Here is a 27,377-nt window from a genome sequence, read left to right as displayed (position 1 = left end):
TCCCCCCATCCCTATGGATTTCTTTCTACTTCTTTTCTTTTTGCCTCCAGGGCCAGCACTCTGAATTCACTGCATCTGGTGGCCATTTTTTCCACTTTATTGACAGAGAAAAACTGAGAGAGGAGAGGGAGAGAGGGAGAGAGGGAGAGAGAAAGACACCTGCATCTGCTTCATCGCTTGTGAAGCTTTCCCCCCGCAGGTGGGGTGTGGGGGCTCGAACACATATCTTTGCATAGGTTCTTATGCTTTTACTATGCGCACTTAACCAGGTGCATCACCACCCAGTCCCTCTTCTCCATTTCTATGCAATAAATAAATGTAATTAAAGAAGAAATTATCAGGGCTGGGTGATGGCACACATGGTTGAGTGCACATGTTACAGTGCACAAGGACCCAGGTTCAAGCCCCCAGTCCCCACCTGCAAGGGGAATGCTTTGCAGGTGGTGAAGCAGCGTTGTAGGTATTTCTCTGTCTCTCCCTCTCTATCACCCCTTTCCCTCTCGATTTCTGGTTGTCTCTATCCATTCTTTTTTTTTTTTTTGTTATTCCTCGTGCCCACCTTTGCTGCGGTTATTTATTTATTTTTTTTAAATAATTTATTTCTTTATTGGGGAATTAATGCTTTACATTCAACAGTAAATACAATAGTTTGAACATGCATAACATTCCCCGTCTCTATCCATTCTATAAAAATAAAGATAATAAAAAAATTTAAAAAGGAGGAGGAGGAGGAGGAAGAGGAATTATCTTAGCACAGGACAACACGTGCAAAGAAGCCTCATAACATCATTACTCCTGAAGGGAAACAGGTCATTGATTTCCTCGTATTTAATGAGGAATGGAATCTGAAGACACTACATTCCCTGGATGGAGTTAGCTGCAGGACACTAACCCTGCCTGGCAGTGCTCATGCTCTGCATTTCTGAACATCTGCTGACCTCATCATGATGGCTCCAGCGTTATAGCTCCAGGTGTGATAAGTTAGGTCCACACACACACCAGGAGCTCAGGTGTATTCCCTTTCCCAGCTGAGTCAGGAAGCATTCTCCCATGTATACTGGTTCATGGATATACAATTTTGATTCATAACAAAAAGATAGCAAACTACATTACCTGGCTGGACTTGATGGCTAACTCTTGTCTCAGTTGCTCTAAAATTTCTGATGTTTCCTCAGTACCTTCTTCCAGTCGCTTCACTCCTCTATCATACTCATCCTTGCCACTCTTGGCTGCCTGCAGAGCCACCTCTAGGACGATCTTCTCATTCTGCAGGAAGCGAATTGTGTCGTCCTTGGAGGCAGCTTCCCCCTTTAGCTCCTCCAGTTTGGCCTGTAGCTCCTCATACCGTGTCTGCAAGTCACCCAGAGATTGTTCCTGGGACTGCAGGGTCTCCTGTGTTAGGGTGAACTGCTGCAGCAGGCCCAGGTGCTCCTGCTGCAGAGTGCTGAGCTGCTCGTCTCGCTGATGCAAAGTCAATTTCACCTGGAAACAAGGGACCAGAGTAAGATTGCTCCAAGAGTTTACACTTTCTCCCTGAGGTTTTAAATAACTTAAACACATTGGAGGTGGTTTGTTGTATGCAAAATTCATGCTGAAGAGTCGTAGTACAAGTAGATCCTTGACTAACATCCCAAAGACTACTGTGTGCAGCCCTGAGTGTCACACCGGGTCAAGGAAGGTGCTTGCCTGCTCTAACTGCTGCTCCAGGGCTGCTGCTGAGGCTGCCAGCTTCTGCAGTTTTTCCCTTTCATCTTCAAACTCCTCCAACTTCCGCTGCAGGTCCTCTTCCACCATCGACTTCGCTTCTTGAATCTGCACGAAGGCAGCTTCCTGGTCCAACATGTCAGCCTAAACCCATAAAATAAGACAGTTTTCAAAAAGTAGCGCAAAAGGTAAAATTAAAGAGTAGGCCCCTGAGAACCTTGTGGGGGTTGAATTGTTATGTGGAAAACTGGGAAATGTTACCCATGTACAAACTATTGTATTTTACTGTCACTTGTAAACCATTCATACTGCAATAAAGAAATAAAAAAAAAAAAAGGCCCCTAATAAAAGAAAAAAAAAATCAGTGAAGGGTGTTTCATGCAGCCTGGGCCATGCTACAGACTCTAGAATATGCATAAATTTCCAAAAAAATTGGGGGAGAATTGAAGTGGACTTCTTTTCAATTATGTACAATGTGGAAAAAATAAAAGAAATCAAAGATATAAATAAAGTAAGCGATAAACTATATTATCTAATTGGGAGATTTCTCAGCCAGGTGGTGGCACACTTGGTTAAGCGCTCACATTAATTGGGAGATTTAGCATAATGAAGAGGGAGAGAAATTCCTTCCAAATTGATAAACAGTTTTAACAAATTTTCTATAAAACCCATAAAAAATTCTGATAGATACAAAAGATCATTCTAAAAGTTATATGGAAAGGAATTAGAAAGCCTAACCACATAAGGACCCAGGTTCAAACCCCCACCTGCGGGGGGAAAGCTTCACAAGAGGTGAAGTAGGGCTGCAGGCGTCTCTCTGTCTCTCTCTCCCTTTCCATCTCCCTCCTTCTCAATCTCTCTATGTTCCATCAAATAAAATAAATAAAGTTTAAGGGCCGGGTGGTGGCACACCTGGTTGAGTGCACGTTACAATGCACAAGGACCCAGGTTTGAGCCCCTGGTCCCCGATGCAGGGGGAAATCTTCACAGGTGTCTCTCTGTCTTTCTCCCTCTTCCCTCTCCATTTCTGGCTGTCTCTATCCAATAAATAAATAAAGATAATAAAAATAAAAAATAAAATAAGTAAAGTTTAAATAGAATTCACACCTCTAACCAGATCCTACAGGCTTAAAAAAAAGCCTAACCACTGTTGGTTAAAATAAATGAAAAGAATTTCTAATGTGCAAATCCAACAAAGGGCTATGATATGGAAGATTTAATTAACTCCCCAAATTCAGTAAGTACATATATTTAAAAAGAAATCCACTTAGCCATTGGGCAAACCATCAACAGATAATTGGGTAAAGAAGTTATAGAAATATATTCACAGGTAGTGAAGCAGGTCTGCAGGTGTCTTTCTCTCTCCTCTGTCTTCCCTCCTCTCTCCATTTCTCTCTGTCCTATCCAATAATGACATCAATAAACCCCAGAGACAAAAAAAAAAAAAAAAGAATATATAAACAGAAAGTAAATAGGTGGCAGACTGTGTGCCTTGAATATGTAAGGCCATAGATTTGATTCCCGGTACCACATAAAAACATGTACAGATACTGCACCAAAATAAAAGACTGGGGTGGGGGGGAGGGTTCAGATCCTGAAACATGATGGCAGAGAAGGATCTAGTGGGGGTTGTATTGTTATGTGGAAATGTTACGCATTCACAAACTATTGTATTTTACTGTTGACTATAAATCATTAATCCCCCAACAAGGAAATTTTAAAAAGTTGTAAAAACAAAAACATATACAGGGGCTGGGAAGACAGAGTAATGGTTCTGCAAAAGACTATCATGCCTGAGTCTCTAAGCTCGAGGTTCAGTCCCTAGCACTGTTATAAGGCTTAGCTATGCTGTGCTCTGTCCTCTCTCTCTCTACCTCTGTAATTAAAATAAAGGAATTATACACAGGTGAGAAATAAACATAAATGACGATATTCAACATCATCACAAATTAGAAAATGAAAATTGGAGGGTTGGGCAGTAGCACAGTGGGTTAAGTGCACGTGGCATGAAGCGCAAGGACCGGCCTAAGGATCCTAGTTCCAGCCCCTGGAACCACGCAAAATGATTTTTGTTGTTTGTTTCTGTTTTACCAAAGCACTGCTCAGCTCTGGTGTATGGTGGTGTAGGGGACTGAACCTGGGATTTTGGAGCCTCAAGCATGAGAGTTTCTTTGCATAACCATTATGCTGTCTACCCCTGCCCAAAAGAATAAGACATACACATGTGTATATGTAATTCTGAAGTCTACTCCCATGTATATATTTCTTTAACCTTAATCAGTGTCAAAGAATCCAAACTGCAGAGGCCACGGTAGCACACACAACCTCAATCTAATTTCTCACCTCAATGCCCTGTAGCTGGACAGCAATGCGTTCCTTCTCCTTGATGGATCTCTGCTGGGTCTCTGTCAGCTGGTGAGACAGTGACACATTCTCCAGTTTTAGGTGTTCCAGGAGGCCTGCTTGGGTCATCTGACCAACCTTCAAGGAAATAACCACAAGGTAGAAATTACTAGAGATTGAGGGCTGGGCAGTGGTGCACCTAGTGGCACATGTTGTGTGAAGGACACAGGTCAAGCTTCCAGTCCCCATCTGCAGAGGGAAAGCTTTGCAAATGGTGAAGCAGTGCTGCAGGTGTCTCTCTTCTCCTCTATCTCTCCCATCCCTCTCAATTTCTGACTATCTCTATCCAATAAAGATAACAATTTTTTAAAAATTATTTTAAAAAAGATTACATATGTATATATAAATATCCATCCATACACACATAACATATATATATAGATATATATCAAATGCTGAGCCTGGATTTCAAAGGAACTGGAAAAAAGCAATTAAGGTTCTCAGACTGTAATTCATTTTGACTCTGCCTCTATTTTCTCCTCTAAATTTCTCTTTCTTTTTCTTTCTTCCTTTCTCTCTTTCTTTCTTTCTCTTTCTTTTCAACCAGAGCACTGTTGAGCATTGTTCCCAATTATCTGGCTTATGGTGGTGTGGGATATTGAACCTGGGACTTTGGAGCCACAAGCATGAGTCTGTCTGTATAACCATTATGCTATCTACCCCCACGCTCTCCCTTAGATTTCATTTTGACTTGTCAGGATACATAAATTTGGCCTCTCCACCTGATTTATTTCTCATATAAATCACATTAGTTTGATTACATGTGCTTGTTTCCAAGTATATGTAAGTAGATCAAATGCTTATCACTACCCTTTAGCTTAAAATGTAGTAAAAGTTAAACAACTTTGTATCATCTGTAAGTTTAAGATATTTATGTAGGCCAGCAAGATAGCTCACCTGGGAGGGTGTCTGCTTTGTCATATACATGACCCAGGGTTGAGCCGCTCCCCTGGGCTGTGGAAAACTTTGATGGTGTGGTATCTTCTCCTCTCTCCCTCTGTTTTTCTGATTCTATCTCAAACGCCAGCCTAAAGTGGTGAAGCCCCACAGACGACAACAACAACAACAAAAAGACACCTCTGTGTGTACATGCATGGATTTTGGTGTCATGGATCAAAACCACCACTGAGCTCTAGCCTTAGCCTTAGAGAAGTGTTTTAAATTAGGACAGTAACTGTTACACAGGAGACAGATGTGGCCATACCTGGATGTGGGCCATCTCGCCCTGCAGCCGCACACGGGCTTCCTGGGCCAAGGTGAGCTGCTGCTGGTACCACTGGCGGACACTCTGTAGTGAGGAGATCTCAGCCTGGGAAGCCTTCAGCTTGCTGCTCAGGGTGCTGCGCTCTAGCTGCACGTGCTGCAACTGGCTCTGCAGGGCAGCCATCTGCTGCCGCAGGTCATGCACTAAAAGCAAGCAACGCACCTCTCAGGTCACCTGCTGCCAACCCAGAGCTGCAGCTGTGTGGCTCAAGGCAGTTCTGGGGGCAAGGGGCTGAGTTCTGTTGATAGCAGTGATGTGCCAGAAAGTCGAGGAGCTGACAACCCTCACTTTTACTGACTGGCTCCTTCGGGAACACTGGGCAGGATCTGGCCACAGCATTTCATCAACTAGAAACACACCCGTATCACGTTTCTGCTTGAAGACACTATTCTAAACCCCCACTGTTGATTCATTCACACTGATCTGCCAATAACACCTAACTCACACCTGAGCACAGTGCCCCCAGCCCCTTTTTGGTAACAGGTGGAGCTTTACTGTATCCAGGTCACCTTTTCATTTAGCTAGATAGATAGAGACGGAGGGACTCCAGAGCACCAGAGCTTTCCCCAATGCTAAGGCAGCTCCGTGTGGTGCAGGGCTTAAACCTGGCCTCACACATGGTAAAGCACATATCCTACCCAGTGAATATCTCTCTGGCCCATGAAGTCCATCTTCTCCATGAAACATTTCATACTTTGAGACTTAGGAACAGCAGATAGTGTTTAGGGGCCATTTAAGGCAGAATGAAAAGATTCTATGAGTAATCTCTCAAAGTCCAAGGTCAGTTTCTCAGGTCTATCCTGTCTTCATGATAAGCATGTAAGAGCATATAGAACTCCATGCTTGACTAGAAAGGAGAGTAGCTGCAGCTTTGGGCAGGACAAGTGGACATGACCTCACCTGTGTTGTCCTTCCTAAGGATGCTGCTCTGCATCTCCTCTACTTTGGCCAAGAGTCTCTGGTATTGCTCCTCTGCCACCTGCAGGTCGCTGTTGGAGGATGCCAGACTGGCATTCTTGGCTTCCAGCAGGCTCTGCAGGTCAGTCATGGCGCGCTCCAGGTCCCGGCAGGACAGCTTCAGGGTATCCACTTCGGAGCTGAGTGAATCCTGCCTCTGCTGGCTGCTGTGGCTATGCTCCACCTGTGCCTGCAGCCGCGTGCTCAGGGCAGCCAACTGGGCCTGCAACTCCGCCTTTTCTTTCAGTGCCTGAAAAGTTCCCCCAAATACACTCTGACTTTCAGAAAATGTGATGGTTTCTCAGGTGTACTTACTACCATTAATGGGCAGGGTTAATGCTGGGGCTTCAAATCTGTGTGATGCCTCTACTCCTGGTAGACGTTTTTTTTTAAGTTTTAATTAATTAATTAATTAATTAAATCATTCCCTTTTGTTGACCTTTGTTGTTATTATTGTTGTTGTTATTGGATAGGACAGAGAGAAATGGAGAGAGGAGGGGAAGACAGAGAGGGGGAGAGAAAGATAGACACCTGTAGACCTGCTTCACCATTTGTGAAGTGACTCCCCTGCAGGTGGGGAGACAGGGGCTCAAACTGGGATCCTTACACTGGTCCCTGAGCTTAACCCACTGCACTACTGCCTGCCCCCCATTTTTTTAAGTTAGGAGAAACATCACAGCACTGCTCTACTGCTTGTGAAGCTTCACCCATGCAGGTGCTCCTTTGTGGTAGCTGGGGGCTTGAAGCCAGGTCTTTATAGATGGTAAAATGTTTACCAGGTGAGGACCTCCTGATCCCACCAAAAATGTAAGTACTATGGCTTGTTATGTGTATAAAAGCAGAGCTAGAAAATATTCTAGGCAGATGGTAGAGGAGGACGTGGGGGAGGGCTTAGAAAATTACATGGAAAACTGGGAAATGTTGCACATCTACAAACTACTATGTTTTACTGTCGATTGTAAACCATTAATCCTGCCAATAAAAGGGGAAAAAAATAATCAATTGTATCCCCTTGTCTCCACACAGGGGGTGAAGCTTCAAGAGTGATCAAATGGTGTTGCAGGTATCTATCTATCTTCCTCTTTCTCCCTGTTTCCCTCTTCCCTCCCCATTTCTTTGTCTTAAAAAAAGGAAAAAAGTGTCAACTACATTCTATATGCCAGGAATCTGTTTAAGATAAAACTTTAAAATAAACTAAAAAACAGGGAGTTGGATGGTAGCGCAGCGGGTTAAGCGCACATGGCGCAAAGTGCAAAGGACTGGTGTAAGGATCCCAGTTTGAGCCCCTGGCTCCCCACCTGCAGGGGAGCCACTTCACAGGTGGTGAAGCAGGTCTGCAGGTGTCTATCTTTCTCTCGCCGTCTGTCTTCACCTCCGCTCTCCATTTCTCTTCTGTCCTATCCAACAACTATGACAATAAGAATAACTACAACAATAAGACAACAAGGGCAACAAAAGGGAATAAATAAATATTGAAAAAATAAAAATAAACTAAAAAACAAATAAATTTTAAACAGAAAAAAAAAATTCTAGGCAAATCCTGACACGTGAGAAAAAGAGCAGGCACAGAGTGGGGAAGTAGCAGATCTTCCGAAACTACAAATCAAGTAATAAAAATATAAGGATACAGAGGAATTGGCTGTTGCCGCCACTGCTGATAACAATAAAGCCTCTTTAAGACATATAAACTATGTACCCACCAGGCATGAATCACATATCCTTAAAAACAGGGCACATTCAAATATTCAAATGCTATTACCTGACTAGCTTCTAATGACAGAGCTTCCAGCTGTCCTTCAAGTCTCATCTTTTCTTTAAGAGCCTGCAACAGTTCATCCTGAGATCCAGCAACAGAGCTTTCCATGGACACACTGGGGGGAACAAAAAGAAGTAGGCACTGGGAATGTAAGCATCATCATTTCTCCTTTATAGTCCTCCACATTCTCTATGTAATTGTAGGCCCCCCCCCCCTTTGTTTTAATCAGAGCTTCTCAGCTCTGGCTTATTGTGGTGCTAAGGACTGAATCTGAAAACTCAAGAGCCTCGGTTTTTTTTTTTTTTTTTCCAGAGCCATTATGCTATCTTTCTGGCCTCCTTCATATTCTCCAAATTACACACACTTTTGCTACTCTATGATTTAAAATAAATAAATAGATTGGGGGCAGGGATGGAGTTTGGTAGAATGTGTGCTTTGAATGTTTTAGGCCCTGGGTTGGATCCCTGGTACTACTTAACAGATTTAAGCAAAGAATTAGAATTCTTATAAATACTATTCATAAGCATGCTCCCACCCTGAGGCACATTCAGCCACATCTGAGTCTTTTTGCCTACACTGTGAATCCACTGCTCCTGGAGGCCATTTTTCCCATTTTGTTGCCCTTGTTACCTTTGTTATTGTCATTATTATTTTTGTCATTGCTGCTGTTGTTGGATAGGACAGAGAGAAATCGAGAGAGGAAAGGAGACAGAGGAGGGAAAGATAGACACCTGCAGACCTGCTTCATTGCCCATGAAGCAACCCCCCTGCAGGTGGGGAGTCTGGGGGTTCAAACAAGGATCCTTATGCCAGTCCTTGCAATCTGTGCAATGTGAGCTTAACAAGTTGCGCTACCACCCGACCCCCACATCTGAGTCATCTTGTAGAAAGATTGACACAAAAACCAGAAGATAGGGATCTTAATGTTGTAGCAATTACTGTCCAGATTTGCGGGGCAGCTCGCTCCAGGTTCCCTACTTCACCAGCCATTGGGCGATGGAGGGGAAGAGCAGCTCCCCCCGGGGTTCCCGGGGCAGCTCAGTGTGCTGAGGGCAATGTGCGCAGGGAGACAAACACTCAATCCCTGGGAAAAGCCTCGGAGGGCAGTTCGTTTATTGAAAGGAAAAATATATGTATATATATGCCATAACTCGGGGGGAAGGTTTGGGGTATCCATTAACCCAAGCACAGAGCAAGATAATCTCTAGTTACATTTTTACCGACAGACTGTTTGATCATAAGTTTTACAATGTACATTTTTTCGGAGGTAAATTGCAAGCAATTAAGAGCAATAAAAGAGAGGGAAAGCTGAGCAATGTTTGCTGGAGTTTTAAAGTTAACACAGTAATCAATGGCTTTTAATTAAAAACGGAAAGGGGGGAGGTGGCATGTGTAGAAAGGTGCCCATGTCCAAGGGTCCAGCTGTCCTAAATTCCAGCCCTTCTCTTGACCTAAAGGGAGAGTTGGGGGTCAACCCGCTCGGATCTCATGGAAACAATGGCCTGGACTTTCCAGGACAGTGGGTCCATTCTCCAACATAGACTGTGTTCTTTTTTTAACTTTTTATTTATTTATTTTCCCTTTTGTTGCCCTTGTTGTTTTTTTATTGTTGTTATAGTTATTGTTGTTATTGATGTAGTCTTTGTTGGATAGGACAGAGAGAAATGGAGAGAGGAGGTGAAGACAGAGAGGGGGAGAGAAAGACACCTGCAGACCTGCTTCACCTCCTGTGAAGCGACTCCCCTGCAGGTGGGGAGCCGGGGGCTCGAACCGGGATCATTATGCTGGTCCTTGTGCTTTGCGCCATGTGCGCTTAACCCACTGTGTTACTGTGTTACCGACTCCCGATTGTGTTATTTTTTACAAAGCAACAGAGCTAGAAGAGTGGAGTGCCTAGGGATGAGATTAGAGCAAAGCAGTGTCACAGCCTGCTCCAGTGGCTACCACTGTCTGCAGAAGTCACCTACCTACTGCAGATGCTGTCTGCTCGGCTCCGAGACTCCCCATTGACCTCCTGCCCTTGGTCCCGGTGCTCAGCTGCTGCAGCCCGGAGGACATCCGAGATAGAAGGGAACTGGCCCAGAGCACCTGCAGCAAGTTCCTGGCCATTGATCACATAGGCGGCTTCTTTCGAACTCACAGTGTTCACCAGACCACGTGCCCCCTGGGTAGACACACTGCTATAGGAAGAACTATCACTCTCATTCCCGTCAGCCTCAGACACATTGTCTCCCACCACAGAAGTGTCCTCTAAGTGGTCATCAGATTCGGGACACAAACTGATCTCAGACACCACTGATGTGGTCCCACTTTGGTTCTGCTTCAATGTTGCCCTTGAGGCATCTGTTGCTGGGGCTCCAGAACTGCCAAAGTTTGAGTCTTCTGTTCGATAGTCAGCCAGAGACCGGATTTTGCTTGACTTAGAACTTCTTTTCTCCTTTGGATGTGCCAGGAGCCCCAAGCTGCCCACTTTAGGCCCCCGAGGGACGTTAGTGCGTAGAAAGGAGTATTCTTTTGTCATAGCCACAGTACTGGCCCTTGGTAAGGTTTCTGGGTTCAACATGAGTTCAGGATCAAGTGTGCTGAAAATTCTTGTTTTAGGTGCAGGCAGACTAGACTAAGAAGATAACAAAAGTACAAAAAGTATGATTAAAATAAACAAACAGACTCAAAACTTACCATTCAGACAGGGTGCACCAATTCCCTCCACATAAAAAGAGCCCTTCTATGGGTCACTGAAGGCTTTCCTAGTCCACCAAGTGATCCATTTCACAGACTGCACATGTCTGCAGAGTTTACCTACAAAGCTGCCTGTCCATTCTCCCATGTTTTTTAGATAGTTGAAAAATTCAAGTTAAAAACATGTCTTTGTATTACAAATACATGATGCATCACCTTGCTTTCCTCCATTTATTCCTACCTGATTGTTTCTCAAGAGAGAATGTCATGTCATACACTCTAAGCCATGTTATTGAATGCTTAGACATTTCATCATTTTGTTGTTATGTGAATATTATTATTTCCTACTAATTTTATAATTGGTCAAGCAGGATAACCACTATGTTTTCATATTTTCATTTGTATTTAATAAAATCTTTACTTACTCAGGTTGGGTAGTGGCACATGTTACCATATGCAAGGACCTGAGCTTAAGCCCCCAGTCCCCTGCAGGGGGAAACTTCATGAGTAGTGGAACATGTCTACAGGTATTTCCTTTCCTCTCTCCATCTCTATCTTCCCTTGTATCTCAATTTCTCTATATCTATCCCCTCATCCCCCCAATAAAACCAACAAAAATATAAGCAATGAGATAGCTGAACATCTACTTATGAAGAGGTTAATTCCAATTTCTACCTTGATAAAAAACATTTCAAATTAGGTTTCAAAACATTTCAAAATTAGGTTCAATGTTTTAAAAGAATTTAATACTTGATAGTCTACCCTGCTTTTAGTATAAGAAGAAACTAGTGGGGTAGTCTAAGAAGTGGCACAGTGGATATAGCATTGACTTGCAAGCATGAGGTCCCAAGTTCAATCCCTGGTTTTGTATATGCCAGAATGATGCTCTTTCTTCCTCCTCTCATTCATAATTTTTTTTTTTAAATAAGTCATGGGGGATGTGGTCTGGGAGATGGCACAGTGAACAGATTCTAAAACATGAGGTCCTGAGTTCAACCTCCATAGCACATGTACAGAGTGATGTATGGTTTTTTCTCTCCTATTTTTTTCTCACTAATAAATAAATAAAATCTTAAAGAAAAAAAAAATCACTGGGGACTGGGGAGATAGCACAGAATTTGCAGGTAAAAGGTTCCAGATTTAGGGGCAGGTAGTAGTGCAGTGGGTTAAGCGAAATACAAGGACTGGCATAAGGATCCCGGTTAGAGCCCCTGGCTCCCCACCTGCAGGGGGTCACTTCACAAGTTGTGAAGCAGGTCTGCAGGTGTCTTTCTCTCCTCCTCTCTGTCTTCCCCATCTCTCTCTATTTCTCTCTGTCCTATCCAACAATGACAGCAATAACAACAACAACAACAATAACAAACAACAAGGGCAACAAAAGGAAAAAAATGGCCTTCAGGAGTAGTGGATTCGTAGTGCAGGCACTGAACCCCAGCAATAACCCTGGAGGCCAAAAAAAAAATTCCAGATTTGATCCCCAACACTATAAATAGCCAGAGTTTAAGTGGTGCTTGGTCAGAAGAAAAGAAAAGAAAAGAAAAGAAAGGAAAAAGAAAATTCCAGATTCGATCCCCATCATTACCAATAGAGTTTAAGTGGTCTCCACCTGCAGGGGGAAAACTTTGTAAATAGTGAAACAGTGTTACAGGGGTCTCTCTTCTCCTCTATCTCCCCCTTCCCTCTTGATTTCTGACTATATCTAGTAAATAAAGGTAATAGTAATAAAAATAGTGGTCCAGATGGTGGCATAGTTGATAAAGCACTGGACTCTTAAGCATGAGGTCCTTAATTCAACACACACAAACACACCAACACATGTGCCAAATTAAAGCTTTGGTTCTCTGTCTCATGTTAATAAATAAGTAAATCTTTATAAATAAGTACATGTAAAAGGTAAAACTATCCCAAACAGACATGATGGGCCTAGACCTTGACTAGATCCCTCTCTCCATTGTTACCAGTCATCTCCATCAGGAACAACACAATAGACCCCTTTGCGGGCCCCCATAGGACCTTGCCCTCAACATGGATCAACAACGGTAGAGAATGCTCCATCCTCTGAAGGGAGGATGGACAACACACTCTATCTTCTACCTCAGGAAGATGGGTCCTCAAATTTGGGCAGATTGGAACGTTCCAATCTGTGAATGTGAGCTCAGGTCTACAGGGATGCAAAGGTCATATAGGCTCCTAAGCTGAATATGGGCACCAGATCAGATCAAATCGATGGGGGTTACAGTCAACAATATTTATACACCTTTCCTATATTTGAGAGCTACTCTCTTCCCTAGCCCAGCTTTTTAGCCCCTTTTCCAGCCATGACATCATCTCCCCAGACATTCATCTCCCCAGACAATAACTTGGATCCACCTGCATGCATATCAGATGTCAGGCTCAGAAAAAAACAAAACAAAAAGCTAGTATAGTCATGGGCCCTTTGGAATATAACTAAAATAGGACTAATAGCTATCTACAAAATGGAGACCTCCAAGTCTTCATCAGTACTATTCCAGTCTTTAGGTTCATGATTAGTCAATAATTTGTTTGGCTTTATATGTTAACTCTTCTTTTAGCCACCAGGTTCCAGATGCTAACATGATGCCAACTGGACTTCCCTGGGCAAACGACCCCACCAATGTGTCCTGGAACTCTGCTACCTCAGAGCCCCACCCCACTAGGGAAAGAGAGAGACAGGCTGGGAGTATGGATTGACCTGTCAACGCCCATGTTAAGCGGGGAAGCAATTACAGAAGCCAGACCTTCTACCTTCTGCACCTAATAATGACCCTGGGTTCATACTCCCAGAGGGATAGAGAATAGGATGCTATCAGGGGAAGGGATGGGATATGGAGTTCTGGTGGTGGGAATTGTGTGAAGTCATACCCCTCTTATCTTATGGTTTTTGTCAGTGTTTCCTTTTTATAAATAAAAGTCAAAAGAAAAGGTAAAACTAATTTAAAATATTATTTTATTATATTTATTTATTGGATAGGAGATAGAGAGAAATTGAGACAGAAGGGTGAGAAGAGACACCTGTAGCATTGCTTCACTGCTTGTGAAGCTTCTCCCCCTGCAGGTGGGTAGAGGGAAGGGCTTGAACCCAGGTCCTTGAGCATTTTAACATGTGCTCTCTACTGCATGTGCCACCACAGGTAGGTCCTTAAAATACATAAATAAATACACACACACACACACGTATAATTTTAAATAGAGAAAAATTGTTGGGTGGACATGGAGAAGGCTCAGCAACAGAATGAAGGACTTGAAGATGAGGCCCTGGTCTTACTCCTGTGCTACTCATGGACAGAATGGTGCCCTGCAAAGCAAAGCCAGGGAAACGGAAGCACTCATAAAACCAACAGCTGAAACGTAGAGCTAGTTGCTCTAGTACAGAGAACCATGAAACCCAAGTATTCACTATTTCTACTTTTCAAATGACAGATTTATGAATAGAATATGTTTATTTCAAAGGAAGAAGGACCAAAAGGAGTGGGAACCAAAGGCTGCAGTAATCTCAAACTGTGGGAATAATGAGAAACAATCTTTCTCAGAGAAGCACAGATAGCAGGTCTCAGAGTCACAGTCAGTCACTGTTTTTCTACAAGGAATTTCCACAAATTAGTCCCTGGGAAGAAGACTCACTCGTTCCTGCTGGCGCTTCACCCTGTACTGCTTGAGCTGCTCTTCCAGCCGCTTCCGAGCCTGAAGGCGGACCTGTTCCTCTTTCTCCAGAGGTAGGGAAGCCTCTGTTGAACCTGTGGGGATGGGGATGGATGGATGGGTGAGGCAGGAAAGGAGATAAGCTGTTAAAAAACTCATATAATACCTGGGTGGGGGTAAGTAGAGCAGCAGCAGAGCTGGTTAGCACTAATACCCAACAAGACTTAGTTTCTTATTGACTGGTTTAAAAGACTATTTCTTTTTTTTTTTTTTTTAAGTGATGGGGTAATCTTTCTTTTAATATTTTATTTACTTATTAATGAGAAGGATAGGAGGAGAAAGAACCAGACATCACTCTGGTACATGTGCTTCCGGGGATTGAACTCAGAACCTCATGCACGAGAGTCCAACACTTCATCCACTGCACCACCTCCTGGACCACTGAAAAGTCTATTTCTATAGATGAGGAATTGGCATTCTTGAGGACTGATGCACCAGGATACATCTGGAGGAAGACCTGTTAGCCAGGAGTAAGTATACTCACACCACATCACTCTCTATAGGCACCTTGTTGATAAACCGGTCGTGGCAACTAGAGCCTTTAGTGTCAGAAAAAAATAGCTTCTAAAGTTGGTGTAGGCCTGACTGTGCTGAGCTCAGGAGTGCTAATTCTCTGACTCTGCAGAAGGATGTTTGGTCATGAGATGTCAGACATGTTTTCTTTATGCAGTTATACCTGGGGCGTAACCTAAATCTCAGCCGCAGCTAAACCCTCAATAACTCAGTAAGGTTTCCATAAAATCAATAGGCCTTAGATAAGCAATACTGAGATAATATTTACTTAGGAATACAACTGTTTCATAAAAACAGAAAATAAAAAAGAATACAACTGTTCCCAGAGACCCATTCAGGACTAAGTAGTGTCTCTGAGAGGGCTGTTTCCTGACAGAGGCTATGCTAAAGGACAGGATAAAAAAATGAAACTTTTTGACCAAAATAGAGTTTAAAATGCCTAAAGGACTGGAATATGGCTCAGCAGGTAAACAGCATACCTCACGGTATGAGGGCCTGCGTTTGAGCCCTGGCATCACATGGAAGCACCATGGACAGCAAGGGAGAGGGGAGGAGAGGAATCGCTGCGGATGGTGGAATGATGCTGTAACATAGCACAGAGTACTGCACCAAAGCAAAGGATGCCAGGGAGAGAGGGGACAGGAAAAGGTAGTAAGATGTTGGGGTCCTGAAACATGATGTTGTTGGGAGCTGAGAGTATTTTGCAGACGTCTAATGTGGGAGATGAAAAGTCATACTCATGTCAACAGTTGTACTGTTAACCATTACCCCCCTCCCCCATTAAAATGATTTGGAAAAGGAAAATTTATAGAATACAAATATTATTGGGCCAGGGAGTTTACTCAGCATTATCACACATGCAATACCCTTAGTTCACCTCTACAAGACAAAACAAGAAATGCCTAAAGCCTATACCTTTTATTTTAGGTAAATAAAAGAGCTGAGTGCAAAGGCATGCTAGTCAAGTGTTCCCCTCACATGCCATGGATGGGTATGAAACCTGCAGAGGTTTGAGACAGGGCTAGCATGAAAGTGTCCCAATTTAACCACTTTTCAGATTCCACTTTTTTTTTTTTTTAATCAGAGCACTGCTCAGCTCGTTTATGGTGATACACGGGATTGAATAGATGTCACCTTCAGATGCGGACTGGGATGGGCAACTACTAGTTAAATGATCCTAAGCAGTCTGGGAGATGGTGCAATAGCAGAATTTGGCAACTTGCAAACATGAGATCTTGAGTCCAGTTCCTGGTACTATATGCCAAAGTGCTGCTTTGGCCTTTCTTCTAACTCATGAAATAAATCTTTTCTAAAAAGATAATCTGTAGTGGTCCGGGAGGTGGTGCAGTGGTAAAGCTTTGGACTCTCAAGCATGAGGTCGTGAGTTTGATCCCCGGCATCACATGTGCCAGAGTGATATTTGATTCTTTCTCTCTCTCCTCCTATCTTTCTCATAAATAAATAAAATCTTTAAAAAAAAATCTGTAAAATCTGACAGGGGTGCTGAGTGGTGGCATACCTGGTTGAGCGCACATTTTACAATGTAGAAGGACCTGGGTTCAATCCCCCAGTCCCCACCTGCAGGGGGAAAGCTTTGCCAGTGGTGAAGCAGGGCTGCAGGTGTCTGTCTCTCTCCCTATCACTCCTTGCCATCTTGGTTTCTGATTGTCTCTATCCAACAAATAAATAAAGATAATTTAAAAAAAAGTTTAAGAAAAAGCTGACTGAAGAACACAGTAATGACTAATGAGTGGCATTACTAATGGGTTTATCACTAAGATCTCTTCTGCTATCTTCACAACTGGTCCAAAATGCAGAAACTGAGGACCTCCAGACTCAGGCAGGGAATCCAAGTCAGCAAACTTAACATCTGAAGGCAGCACGAGGCAGGCAAACATCAGTCAGTAGGGTGAAAACAGCATGAACTACTGCTGGATGGGAACCTTAGTCAGAATCCAGACTCTGACATGATGGTTTGCTTTTACCACTCGAAAATATTAATACAGAGCAGAGGTGGGAAATATTAAATCTTTAAGCCAAAATCATTTGGTCTGGCCCTGCAAAAACAACTACAGGTGGTACTTGAAATTCAATAAATCAGGAAACTTTTTCATCCCTCCTCCCCCCCCCCCCCCCGCAGCTCTGGCTTATAATAGGATGGATAGGGTGGGAGAATGAACCTGGTACTTCAGAGCCTCAGGCACGAAAGTCTTTATGTATAATCATTATGCTACCTCATCTGCCAAGGTTTTTGTTGTTGTTGTTTTGTTTTTTTTAAGATTTTATATATCTATTAATGAGAAATATAGGGGGAGAGAGAGAAAGAACCAGACATCTCTCTGGTACATGTGCTGCCAGGGATTAAACTCAGGACTTCATGCTTGAGAGTCTAATGCTTTATCCATTGTGTCATCTCCAGAACTTGAAAAAGCAATATAAAGTGCTAATATTGAAATTGAATATTTTGTTATTTTATTTCATTTTAAATATTTTTTTATTTTACCACAGCACTGCTCAGCTCTGGCTTATGGTGGTACAGGGGATTAAACCTGGGACTTTGGAGCCTCAGGCATGAGTTTGTTTGCATAACCATTATGTTATCTACTCCTGCCCTAAACTGAATATTTTGTATGTCTCACAAATGATGTTATAAATTTCCAAAAGTCCCCTAAAGGTTCCTAATCCTGACATAGCGAGTGGGAGAGATAACACCAAAGCATCACTCTGGCACAGGCAATGCCAGGCATCAAACTTGAGACCTCCTGCTTTTGAGTTTAATGCTTTAGCTACTCTGCCACCTCCTGAGTCACACCAACTTATTTTAAAAAATGTTTTAAAATTTTATTATTGGATAATAATAAATTGACAGAGAAATTGAGAGGGGAGGAAGGAAAGAGGGAGAGAGACAGAGAGACACCTGCAACCCTGCTTCAGCACTTGTTTTTTTTTTTTTTTATTGTTGTAGTTATTATTGTTGTCATTGTTGTTGGATAGGACAGAGAGAAATGGAGAGGGGAGGGGGAAGACAGAGAGAGGGAGAGAAAGATAGACACCTGCACACCTGTTTCACCACTTGTGAAGCGACCCCCCTGCAGGTGGGGAGCCAGGGCTTGAACCAGGATCCTTATGCAGGTCCTTGTGCTTAGCGCCTCCTGCGCTTAACCCGCTGCGCTACAGCCCGACTCCCCCTGCTTCAGCACTTGTAAAGCTTTCCCCCTTCAGTTGGGGGCCAGGGGCTTGAACCCGGGTCCTTGTGTACTATAGTGTGTGCGCTTAACCAGGTGCGCCACCACCTGGCCCCCCACACCAACTTTTTAAAAAGAGAGTGTGCAACCCTATTAAAACAATGCCTGTAGAGGAAATAGCAAACAATCTAAGAAGAGAAATGGTTTAAGTATATGCTGAAATGGTTCATAGAAGAGAATAGTCAGGGGAGCTCATAGTGGCTCACCTGCTAGAGTAAACACAATTCCATGTATGAGGACCCGGATTCTAGCTCCAGGTCCTCCCACCTGCAGCAGGGGAGATTTATGTGTGGTGTAGTAGTGCTATAGATCTCTCTCTCTCTCTCTCTCTCTCATTCTCTCTCTCTCTCTCTCGTGTGGTGTAACAGTGCTATAGATCTCTCTCTCTCCTTCCCTCCCTCCCTCTCCTTTTCCATTTCTGTCTCTATCAGAAAATAAAGAAGAAAGGGAAAAAAGGTCACTAGGAGTGGTGCTATTATCATGTAGGCATTAAGTCCCAGAGATAACCCTGCTGGCAACAACAACAATAAAGGCCAACTGGTCAATGAACAGAAAAATGCATGCAGGGACACAGCATTCTTTCATAGGTATGAAGAACATGGCAATATAACCACAAGGGACAGAAAAGATGCCAACTATTCTGGACAAAAATTCTGCTTCTTGGCACCACAGAAAAGAGAACACCAGCAAGATCCAGATGGCACAGCAGGTTGTGCCCTGAACTTGTGTGCAGAGGTCCTGAGTTCGAGTCCCAGAATCACATTTGCCAAAATGACACTCAGGTTCTCTCTTAGAAGTAAATAAACATGTAAAAAGGAAAGGCTAGCAGTGAGGTTGCTGACACACGCTCTGCTGGCCACTGCTCAGAAGGGCCATGGTTGGGACTTCCATCCTGTCCTGAAGAATGAACTCTGAGCAGATACCTGGGACAATCTCCACATGATGATTGTGCTAAGTGAGATAATCACATAACACTGTGAATGACGTATCCCATTTTTAAAAGAAGTGACCCAAATCATGGTTATCTATAGTGATCTGTAAAGGAATATGAGATGGTGGTTGACCTAGCAGCAGAAGGGGGAAGACTGAGAAACCAGGATAAAAGCAGCACAGGGTGTGAGCTCATTACACAAAACTACATATTTATCTTCTATGAAAGCCAGTGTCAGAAAGGCCTAGAGGCTTCTAGTGCTAATAGACTACTGGCCTGCTAACCTCTGAATATCTAGGGGTCAGTATAAAAGAAATACTGATGAAAATAGTTTGGTGGTCTGGGAGGTTGCATAGTGGATACAGCATTGTATTCTCGTTGTTTTATTGTTGTAGTTTTTATAATTGTTGTTGCTATTGATGTTGTTGTTGGTGGTGGAACAGAGAGAAATGGAGAGAGGAGGGGAAGACAGAGAGGGGGAGAGAAAGATAGACACCTGCAGACCTGCTTCACTGCCTGTGAAGCGACTCTCCTGCAGGTGGGGAGCTCGGGGCTCGAACCGGGATTCTTCCGCCAGTCCTTGCGCTTTGCGCCACCTGCACTTAACCCGATGTGCTACCACCCGACTCCCACAGCATTGTATTCTCAAGCATGAGGTCCTGAGTTTGGTCCCCGGCAGTGCACGTACCAGAGTGATGTCTGGTTCTTTCTTTCTCTCCTATCTTTCTCACGAATAAATAAATTAAGAAAAAAAAAAAGAAAATAATTTGTAATGCTAGGAAGGCAGTGAAGAGGCAATGTACCAGACTTTCATAACCAATACCCCAGAAGTCCCAGGTTCACCATATGCCAGAGCTAAGCAGTGTTCTGGTCAATCTGCTTATCTCTCATAACAATTAATAAATTCAGGGGAGACATTGCAGTAGACTACACAAAAGACTTTCATACTTGAGGCTCAGAGGTCCCAGGTTTCATCCCTGGAACCACCATTAATCAGAGCTAAGCACTGTTTTGGTATAAAAAAAGGTGGGGGGGGGCCCAGGCGGTGGCACATCTAGTTAAACACACACATTATAGTGCACAAAGACCAGGGTATCAAGCCTCTGGTCCCCCCCTACAGGGGGAAAGTTTCATGAGTGGTGAAGTAGGACTATAGGTGTCTTTCTCTCTCTCTCTCTCTCTCTCCTTTTTTTTAAAAAAAAATTTATTTATTTATTTCCCCTTTTTTGTTGCCCTTTTTTTATTGCTGTTGTAGTTATTATTGTTGTTGTTGTTATTGATGTCATCATTGTTAGATAGGACAGAGAGAAATGGAGAGAGGAGGGGAAGACAGAGAGGGCGAGAGAAAGATAGACACCTGCAGACCTGCTTCACCGCCTGTGAAGCGACTCCCCTGCAGGTGGGGAGCCAGGGGCTCGAACCAGGATCCTTAGGCTGTTCCTTGTGCTTTGTGCCACGTGTGCTTAACCCACTGTGCTACCGCCTGACTCCCCCCCCTTATCTCTCCCTCCCTTCTCAATTTCTATCTCTATTAAATAAATAAACTTTTAAAGAGATTTGAAAAAAAATGCATAAAGGGAAGTCTTCAAAAACGTAGCCCTGAAGATTCCACCCTAACAGATGCTCATTAAATGGTGTAAACAAAGACATGCACGTGGCCTTTCAATCTGGACCTTAAGCACGTCACCAAAATTGGACTATAAAGGTTTTTTTTTTTTTAAACACCCATGTGCATTTATTATCCAACACAGAACTGTTTGTTAAATGTACAGTCTACCACAGTGATCATACAGTGAATGGCAGAAGAGGGAACAGAGAAATCTGAGTGACAGGGAGGGCAGAGCAATGGAGGGAGGGCTGGTGGAAACAGATGCTTACACAGTTGCGTTTCTTGCATAGGAAGACTGAGTCTGAGAGACTGCAAAGCTTCTTTTCTAACACTGCCCTCAGCACTAGTCCCCTGAGACTTCCTTAGGTTGTCATGGAAACCAGCCACACCTGAAGAGGCATCAGGACCCACTGGGCTTGTGGGGGGACCAAGAGACGATGACAGAGGGCCTGGGAACTGTGGCATTGGCTCATTCTGACAGGTGTTCCCCTTGCCAGGTACATGCAGGCTTTCTCCATCACCTGAAGCTTTGTTCACCGAGATACTGGCACCTGAAATAGAGTGTGTACGAGGCCATCATGGTCTTAACAACTAGATCAACTTGACTGTCAGACATGCAGCTGAAATAGGACAAAAGGGAATCTAGATGCACATCCTGTATCACAGCTGTTCACTTTGAGTGGTGAGCAGATTTGGCCCTCCTGTGGACAAGATAAATCAAGGATCTCACTTGAGTGCTCAATAATGGATTTCTCAGATGGATGGATGCTTTTCTGTCCCACTCCTGGATCCTTGGGCCAGTGTAGGTACCTGCCTCATCTAGTATTTATTCAGCAGTCACCAGAAAAGCTCACTCAGGTATCAGGTGTCTGGTTACAGATAATAATTTTGGCTGGTTGGTTGTACATCCTCTGATCTTCCAGTATAACATGCACCAACCTTCCAGACAAGGACAGGGCATGATAAATGAGTGGATAACTCTTCTGATGCAAACAATACATAAGTTAGGATGTAAAAATTATTCAGTAATCCTTAGGTCACTGCTGGGCCTGCAGTGGAAGCCAGATAGTAAAAATTTAGCAACCAAAAAGGCAGTCAGATGGAAAAATGAGGTGCCAGAGAAGAGACACAGAGGTTTTCAGGGAAAACTCCTGGAACCTCTCGCTGGAACAAGAGGCAGGAATTCTGATTCTGTTCAACACACACAGGGTTTGATTTAAGTTATCATCAATTCTGGCCAGTGAGGTGACTGTGGTGGTAGTATGTGGGACTGGCACTTATGAAGTCCTAAGTTTAATCCCCAACAATGTTCTAGTTCATTCTTTCTCTCAAATATTCACTATTTACTTGCATAATCACTAAAATACATTTTAAGTTAATATAAAGTACTTATGGTCTTAAGCACCAAGGCCTTTCCTCAAAAGTTCAGGCTACCTCAGACTCCTGTTTAAAGGCAGAATGCCACAGCAGTCACCTCTGACTTACCCTGAGCTTCATCTGTCGGGGCAGGCAGGGAGCCTGGGAGTTTCAGGGAGGCCTCAGGGAGAGTGGAGGGGCCACTGCTGGGTCCATCCTCTGAAAGGTCATCTGGCTTGGCTGAAGCTCCATCCATAGCGAGGATCCCACAGGTGGGGCTGACACTCAGGGGCTGCAAGTAAATTGCCAGCACATTTGATTTCTGCCATCAGCAACAGCCAAGAGCTCTGGGGAAGCACTGTGCCACATTTTCCATTTTCAGAAGAATGCAAGTCTCATAAATGGTTTGAAATCAAACCATGATACCTGATAAGAGAAAAAACAAAGGTCTTACAAAACTTCATTTGCCTGATCCGAAGTACCAATTCCAAGATAAACAACTGGCATCTGTTTGCAAACAGATTTACTTATTTGAAAAATCACTGAGCCCCTCCCATATCTTAGCTTTTGAGGATGGAATGCAGAACTGTTCATACCCAGGTTCACTCCTGATACATTCAAAGTTGGCCTGGCACTGGACCAAGATGCTCCTGCCAGGACAGAAATGTTCCTACCTGGCGCTGAGCTGGGGTCAGTGCTTAGCCTACAGAGGAACTTTTATTTATATGTAAATAAAATATATGAAGTTGGCCTTAACGTGACCCTGTATCAACCAGTCTATCTTGTCTCTGCAATGAACCCCAGACAGACTTTACAAGTGGAAATGTTGGTAACAGACACTTGGAGACAAACCCCACACTTCTTCCTATGCCAACAAACAGGCATTTTGTCATTCTCACATGAGTTTTTCCTAGGCATGTCAATTCTCCCTCAACTGATGGCAAAAACAAGAAGGACCATCAGCGGGCTACAGGGGAGAATGTGCCACTAAGGCACAGGAACACAGCACCTATCAACCACAGAGGAATACTGGCCAGGAGTAGCTGAGCTCCACTAGTGAAAATATATGGAATGTGGAGATCAATGCATCAAGTGCCTGAGCCCGATGCCATCACACACTCTACTCCAAAGTGGCTCCCAAGTCACCTTACCACCACCAGAGATGGCTGGAACAGACTTCTGGGATAAGAGACCTGTGACTTGTCTTAGAAATTCATAAGGACAGTTCTTGGAAGTCAGGCCGTAGTGCAGCAGGCTAAGCGCACGTGAGGCAAAGCACAAGGACTGGCATAAGGATCCCCACCTGCAGGGGAGTTGATTCACAGGCAGTGAAGCAGGTCTGCAGGTGTCTATCTTTCTCTCCCCGTCTTCCCCTCCTCTCTCCACTTCTCTCTGTCCTATCCAATGATGACATCAGCAATAATTACAACAATAGAAACAAAAAGGGCAACAAAAAGGAAATAATTAAATAAATATTTTTAAAATCTCGAAAAAAAAGAAATTCATAAGGACAGTTCTTTAAGATTTTATTTATTTAAGAGAGGCAGAAGGGGACTGGGGAGAGAGAGAACATCTGAGCATCACTCTAGTACATGTGCTGCCAGGGATGGAAGTCCGGTCCTCATGCCTGAGAGTCCAATACTTAATCTATTGCACCACCTCCTAGATTGTGCAAGAACAGTTCTAACAGCTTCTGATCATAGGCAACTCTTCCTGAATTCACACTAGATAAAGAAAATTCACCAAATACAAAAAGTAGCCTTGGGGAAGTGACACTTCTTGCTGTACCAATAATCTAGCTCATTCTGTCAGTCTCACATGAATTTTCCTTAGTGTGTTAGTCTTCCCTCACACTAATGGCAAAAACAAGAGAAAAAAGACAATCATTCAAACTCCATCCTGCATTTTAAAAATATTTATCTATTTATTTATTCCCTTTTGTTGCCCTTATTGTTTTATTGTTGTAGTTATTATTGTTGTTGTTACTGATGTCATTATTGTTGGATAGGACAGAGAGAAATGGAGAGAGAAGGGGAAGACAAAGAAGGGGAGAGAAAGATAGACACCTACAGACTTGCTTCACTGCCTTCAAAGCAACTCCCCTGCAGGTGGGAAGCCGGGGGCTCAAACCTGGATCCTTACGCATGTCCTTGTGCTTGGCGCCACGTGTGCTTAACCCACTGCGCTACCGCCCAAACCCTCCATCCTGCATTTTTAATTTTAATAGAGAAAGTGTTTTTATCAGTCATCACTTTTGACCAGTGTTATTGTATTTTTTTTTTTTTGTGGGGTGGCATCACTAGGAGCCTTGGAAAGTGTTTATGGGACACTGTTTCTTACATCAAGGATGTTACACTGAGAAACTGTCATCTCAGGGAACTTTTGAGACTTTGAGATCCCCCTCCACAGCAGATGCTCAAAACTGACAAGCACAAGTCAACAGCTCTATGTATCCCACCTCATTTGGGCTGTTCCTGCTGGCAATCAGAAAACAGCATGATGGGGAGTTGGGCGGTAGCGCAGGGGGTTAAGCCCATGTGGCAAAAAGCGCAAGGACCGGCAAGGATGTGGGTTCGAGCCCGGCTCCCCACCTGCAGGGGAGTCGCTTCACAGGCGGTGAAGCAGGTCTGCAGGTGTCTATCTCTCTCTCCCCCTCTCTGTCTTCCCCTCCTCTCTCCATTTCTCTCTGTCCTATCCAACAACGACATCAATAGTAACTACAACAATAAAACAACAAGGGCAACAAAAGGGAATAAATAAATATAAAAAAAACACCCAGCATGATGAAATATAAAACAGGTGGGTAAACTGAGCGAGTGCATACTAGAAAGCAAATGTAAACAGAAGTTGACCAACAGCCTCCAGTTCTGACCCTTCCATCTTCAGCGCAGACTGAAGACAGGTTGCTGTGGTACTCTCAGCAGGCCTTTTAGTCAATGTGTTTACCAGGAGGGGGCAGGAATACAAGCAAGACCACTGAGATGAAATCAATAGGCAAAGGGTCTGTCCTACCCTTCAAAAATGGTAGCTATTTGGGGCCAGGTGGTGGCACACCTGGTTGAGCGCACATGTAATGTGCAAGGACCCAGGTTCAAGCCCTGGGTCACCACCTGCAGGGGCAAAGCTTTACAAATGGTGAAGCAGTGTTGCAGGTGTCTGTATCTCTCCACCTCTCTATCACTCTATTCCATCTCGATTTCTGGCTATCTCTATCCAATAAATAAATAAAGACAATAAATCTTTTTAAAGTTACAAAAAGTGGTAGCTATTATTACTAGCATTATTTTCTTTGTCTTTATTTTTTTAACCAGAGTACTGATCAGCTCTGCTATGGTGGTGTGGGGGACTGAACCTGGGACTTTGGAGCCTCAAGCATGAGAGTCTCTTTGCATAACCACTATGCTGTCTCCCCCTGCGAGCATTATTTTCTGTTCGGTTGTTGCTTGGCAAAATGAACGGGCGAAGTCAACTAAAAGTCTTCTTAAAGTACAGCGCTGCTTAAGGCAACTGCAAACCATGAGCGAAGCCATTCCTTTTCTGTTTTCCCCCGATGAGCCAGCGGATGAAAGAGAAGGCTCCTCCAGCGCGGCGAAGCGGCACAGTATCCCGTGTGGACCCCCTCTTCCGAGGAAAATCACAGCGGGTTTCGACTTCCCTTTTCTCGGAGGACGCGGCGATTTACAAGGAGTCACCGGCCAGAGGCTGCCACGTCCCCGAGTGCGACGCAGTGACGGGAGAATCCGTTCGGAACGTCGGCCCCACAGCCCCGCAGCCCCTCAGCCCCGCAGCCCTTCATCACCTCATCCCGCCGGCCCCATAGCCCCGCAGCCCTTCATCACCTCATCCCGCCGCCCCTCAGCCCCGCAGCCCTTCATCACCTCATCCCGCCGCCCCTCAGCCCCGCAGCCCTTCATCACCTCATCCCGCCGCCCCTCAGCCCCTCAGCCCTTCATCACCTCATCCCGCCGCCCCTCAGCCCTTCATCACCTCATCCCGCCGCCCCTCAGCCCTTCATCACCTCATCCCGCCGCCCCTCAGCCCTTCATCACCTCATCCCGCCGGCCCCATAGCCCCTCAGCCCTTCATCACCTCATCCCGCCGCCCCTCAGCCCTTCATCACCTCATCCCGCCGCCCCTCAGCCCTTCATCACCTCATCCCGCCGCCCCTCAGCCCTTCATCACCTCATCCCGCCGGCCCCATAGCCCCTCAGCCCTTCATCACCTCATCCCGCCGCCCCTCAGCCCTTCATCACCTCATCCCGCCGCCCCTCAGCCCTTCATCACCTCATCCCGCCGCTCCTCAGCCCCGGAGCGCCGCGGGGTGAGCACTGCCCGGCCGAGGTGGGAAGGCGATGACATGCTCCAGACAAGCCAGCCGCCATGGCAGCCCCGCGCTCCAGCCCCTCCCGCGGCTCCTCATCACCCAGCCCCGGCCCCTCCCGCGGCTCCCCGGCCCCGACTCCCCGTCACCCGGCCCCGGCCCCGGCCCCTCCCGCGGCTCACCGGCCTCGTCTCTTCGCCTGCTGGGAGACGTGGCCGCGCGAGGGGCGGGGCGGGGCGCGGCGCGCAAGGGCTCGCCTCCCCCCTCCGGAAACAGCGGCGCGGGGCCTCCGTTCCAGGGCGCAGCGTCCTCCTAGCTCGCCGGCCGCCGCCCCGGTCGAAGCCACTCCAGTCGCAGGTGGACACCGACTCCCTCACAGCTGCCGGAAGAGGACTCTGACAGGGAGCCCGAGGCTCTTTCCGTGTACAAACGCCACTTCCGGGCCGACGGAGCCAGCCGGACCGGAAGCCACTCCGCTGGACTTCGGGCGGAAGTGGCGTGCCCAGGACTCGAACCCGCCCATCTGTTAACTGAAGGTGGTGCCCCTCTGGCTCCTGGCGTGATCCGCGCGGAGGCTGCGGAGTCGGGCCGTGGGAATGGCCCGGATGTGGTCGGGAGGCGCGGAGGGGCGGGGCGTGATTGTGTTGTGGGCGGGGACCGCGGCTTGTGGGCGTGACCAGAGAGGGGACCTCGGAGTCACGGGGTGTGACCGTGCTGTGGGCGGGGCCCGGGTGAGGTTGCGTTCCGTGGCCCGCCCGTGACCGCACCCTGTGGGCGGGGCCTGTCCGATGGGCGGGCCCTCTAAGGGGCGTGGCTGTTCGGCGGGCGTGGCCGCGGGCCTGGCCGACTCCTCGTCCTTTCGCCCGGCGATGCCACCTGCAACCACACTGCCCGCAGCCTGCAGGCTGAGGTTCCTGCC

General features: G+C 45.3%; 1 protein-coding gene across 7 annotated transcripts in view; it reads right to left on the bottom strand.

Moving 5' to 3' along the window:
• Positions 1-27,066, bottom strand: part of GOLGA3 (golgin A3) — a 49,897-nt gene extending 22,831 nt beyond the window's left edge. Inside the window, exons 1-11 of one of the 7 annotated variants that reach the window (XM_060192684.1) lie at positions 26,641-27,066; positions 22,267-22,563; positions 21,051-21,332; positions 14,406-14,518; positions 10,052-10,701; positions 8,088-8,199; positions 6,272-6,578; positions 5,312-5,514; positions 4,048-4,185; positions 1,687-1,848; positions 1,114-1,482 (exon numbers count right to left, since the gene is read on the bottom strand). In XM_060192684.1, coding sequence (XP_060048667.1) covers positions 1,114-1,482; positions 1,687-1,848; positions 4,048-4,185; positions 5,312-5,514; positions 6,272-6,578; positions 8,088-8,199; positions 10,052-10,701; positions 14,406-14,518; positions 21,051-21,332; positions 22,267-22,393 — 2,463 coding nt within the window. In that variant the 5' untranslated portion in view covers positions 22,394-22,563; positions 26,641-27,066. Of the gene's footprint in view, positions 1-1,113; positions 1,483-1,686; positions 1,849-4,047; positions 4,186-5,311; positions 5,515-6,271; positions 6,579-8,087; positions 8,200-10,051; positions 10,702-14,405; positions 14,519-21,050; positions 21,333-22,266; positions 22,564-25,652; positions 25,892-26,640 lie in introns of those variants that run through there. The other 6 variants (XM_060192688.1, XM_060192686.1, XM_060192687.1 and 3 more) reach the window with 6 other exon arrangements.
• Positions 27,067-27,377: the final 311 nt, after the last annotated feature.

This window comes from Erinaceus europaeus, chromosome 6 (genome assembly GCF_950295315.1).
Source record: "Erinaceus europaeus chromosome 6, mEriEur2.1, whole genome shotgun sequence".
NCBI classification, from domain to species: Eukaryota; Metazoa; Chordata; class Mammalia; order Eulipotyphla; family Erinaceidae; genus Erinaceus; species Erinaceus europaeus.
Note: the sequence above shows the minus strand (reverse complement) of the source record. Positions and strands in the feature narration are given on the sequence as shown.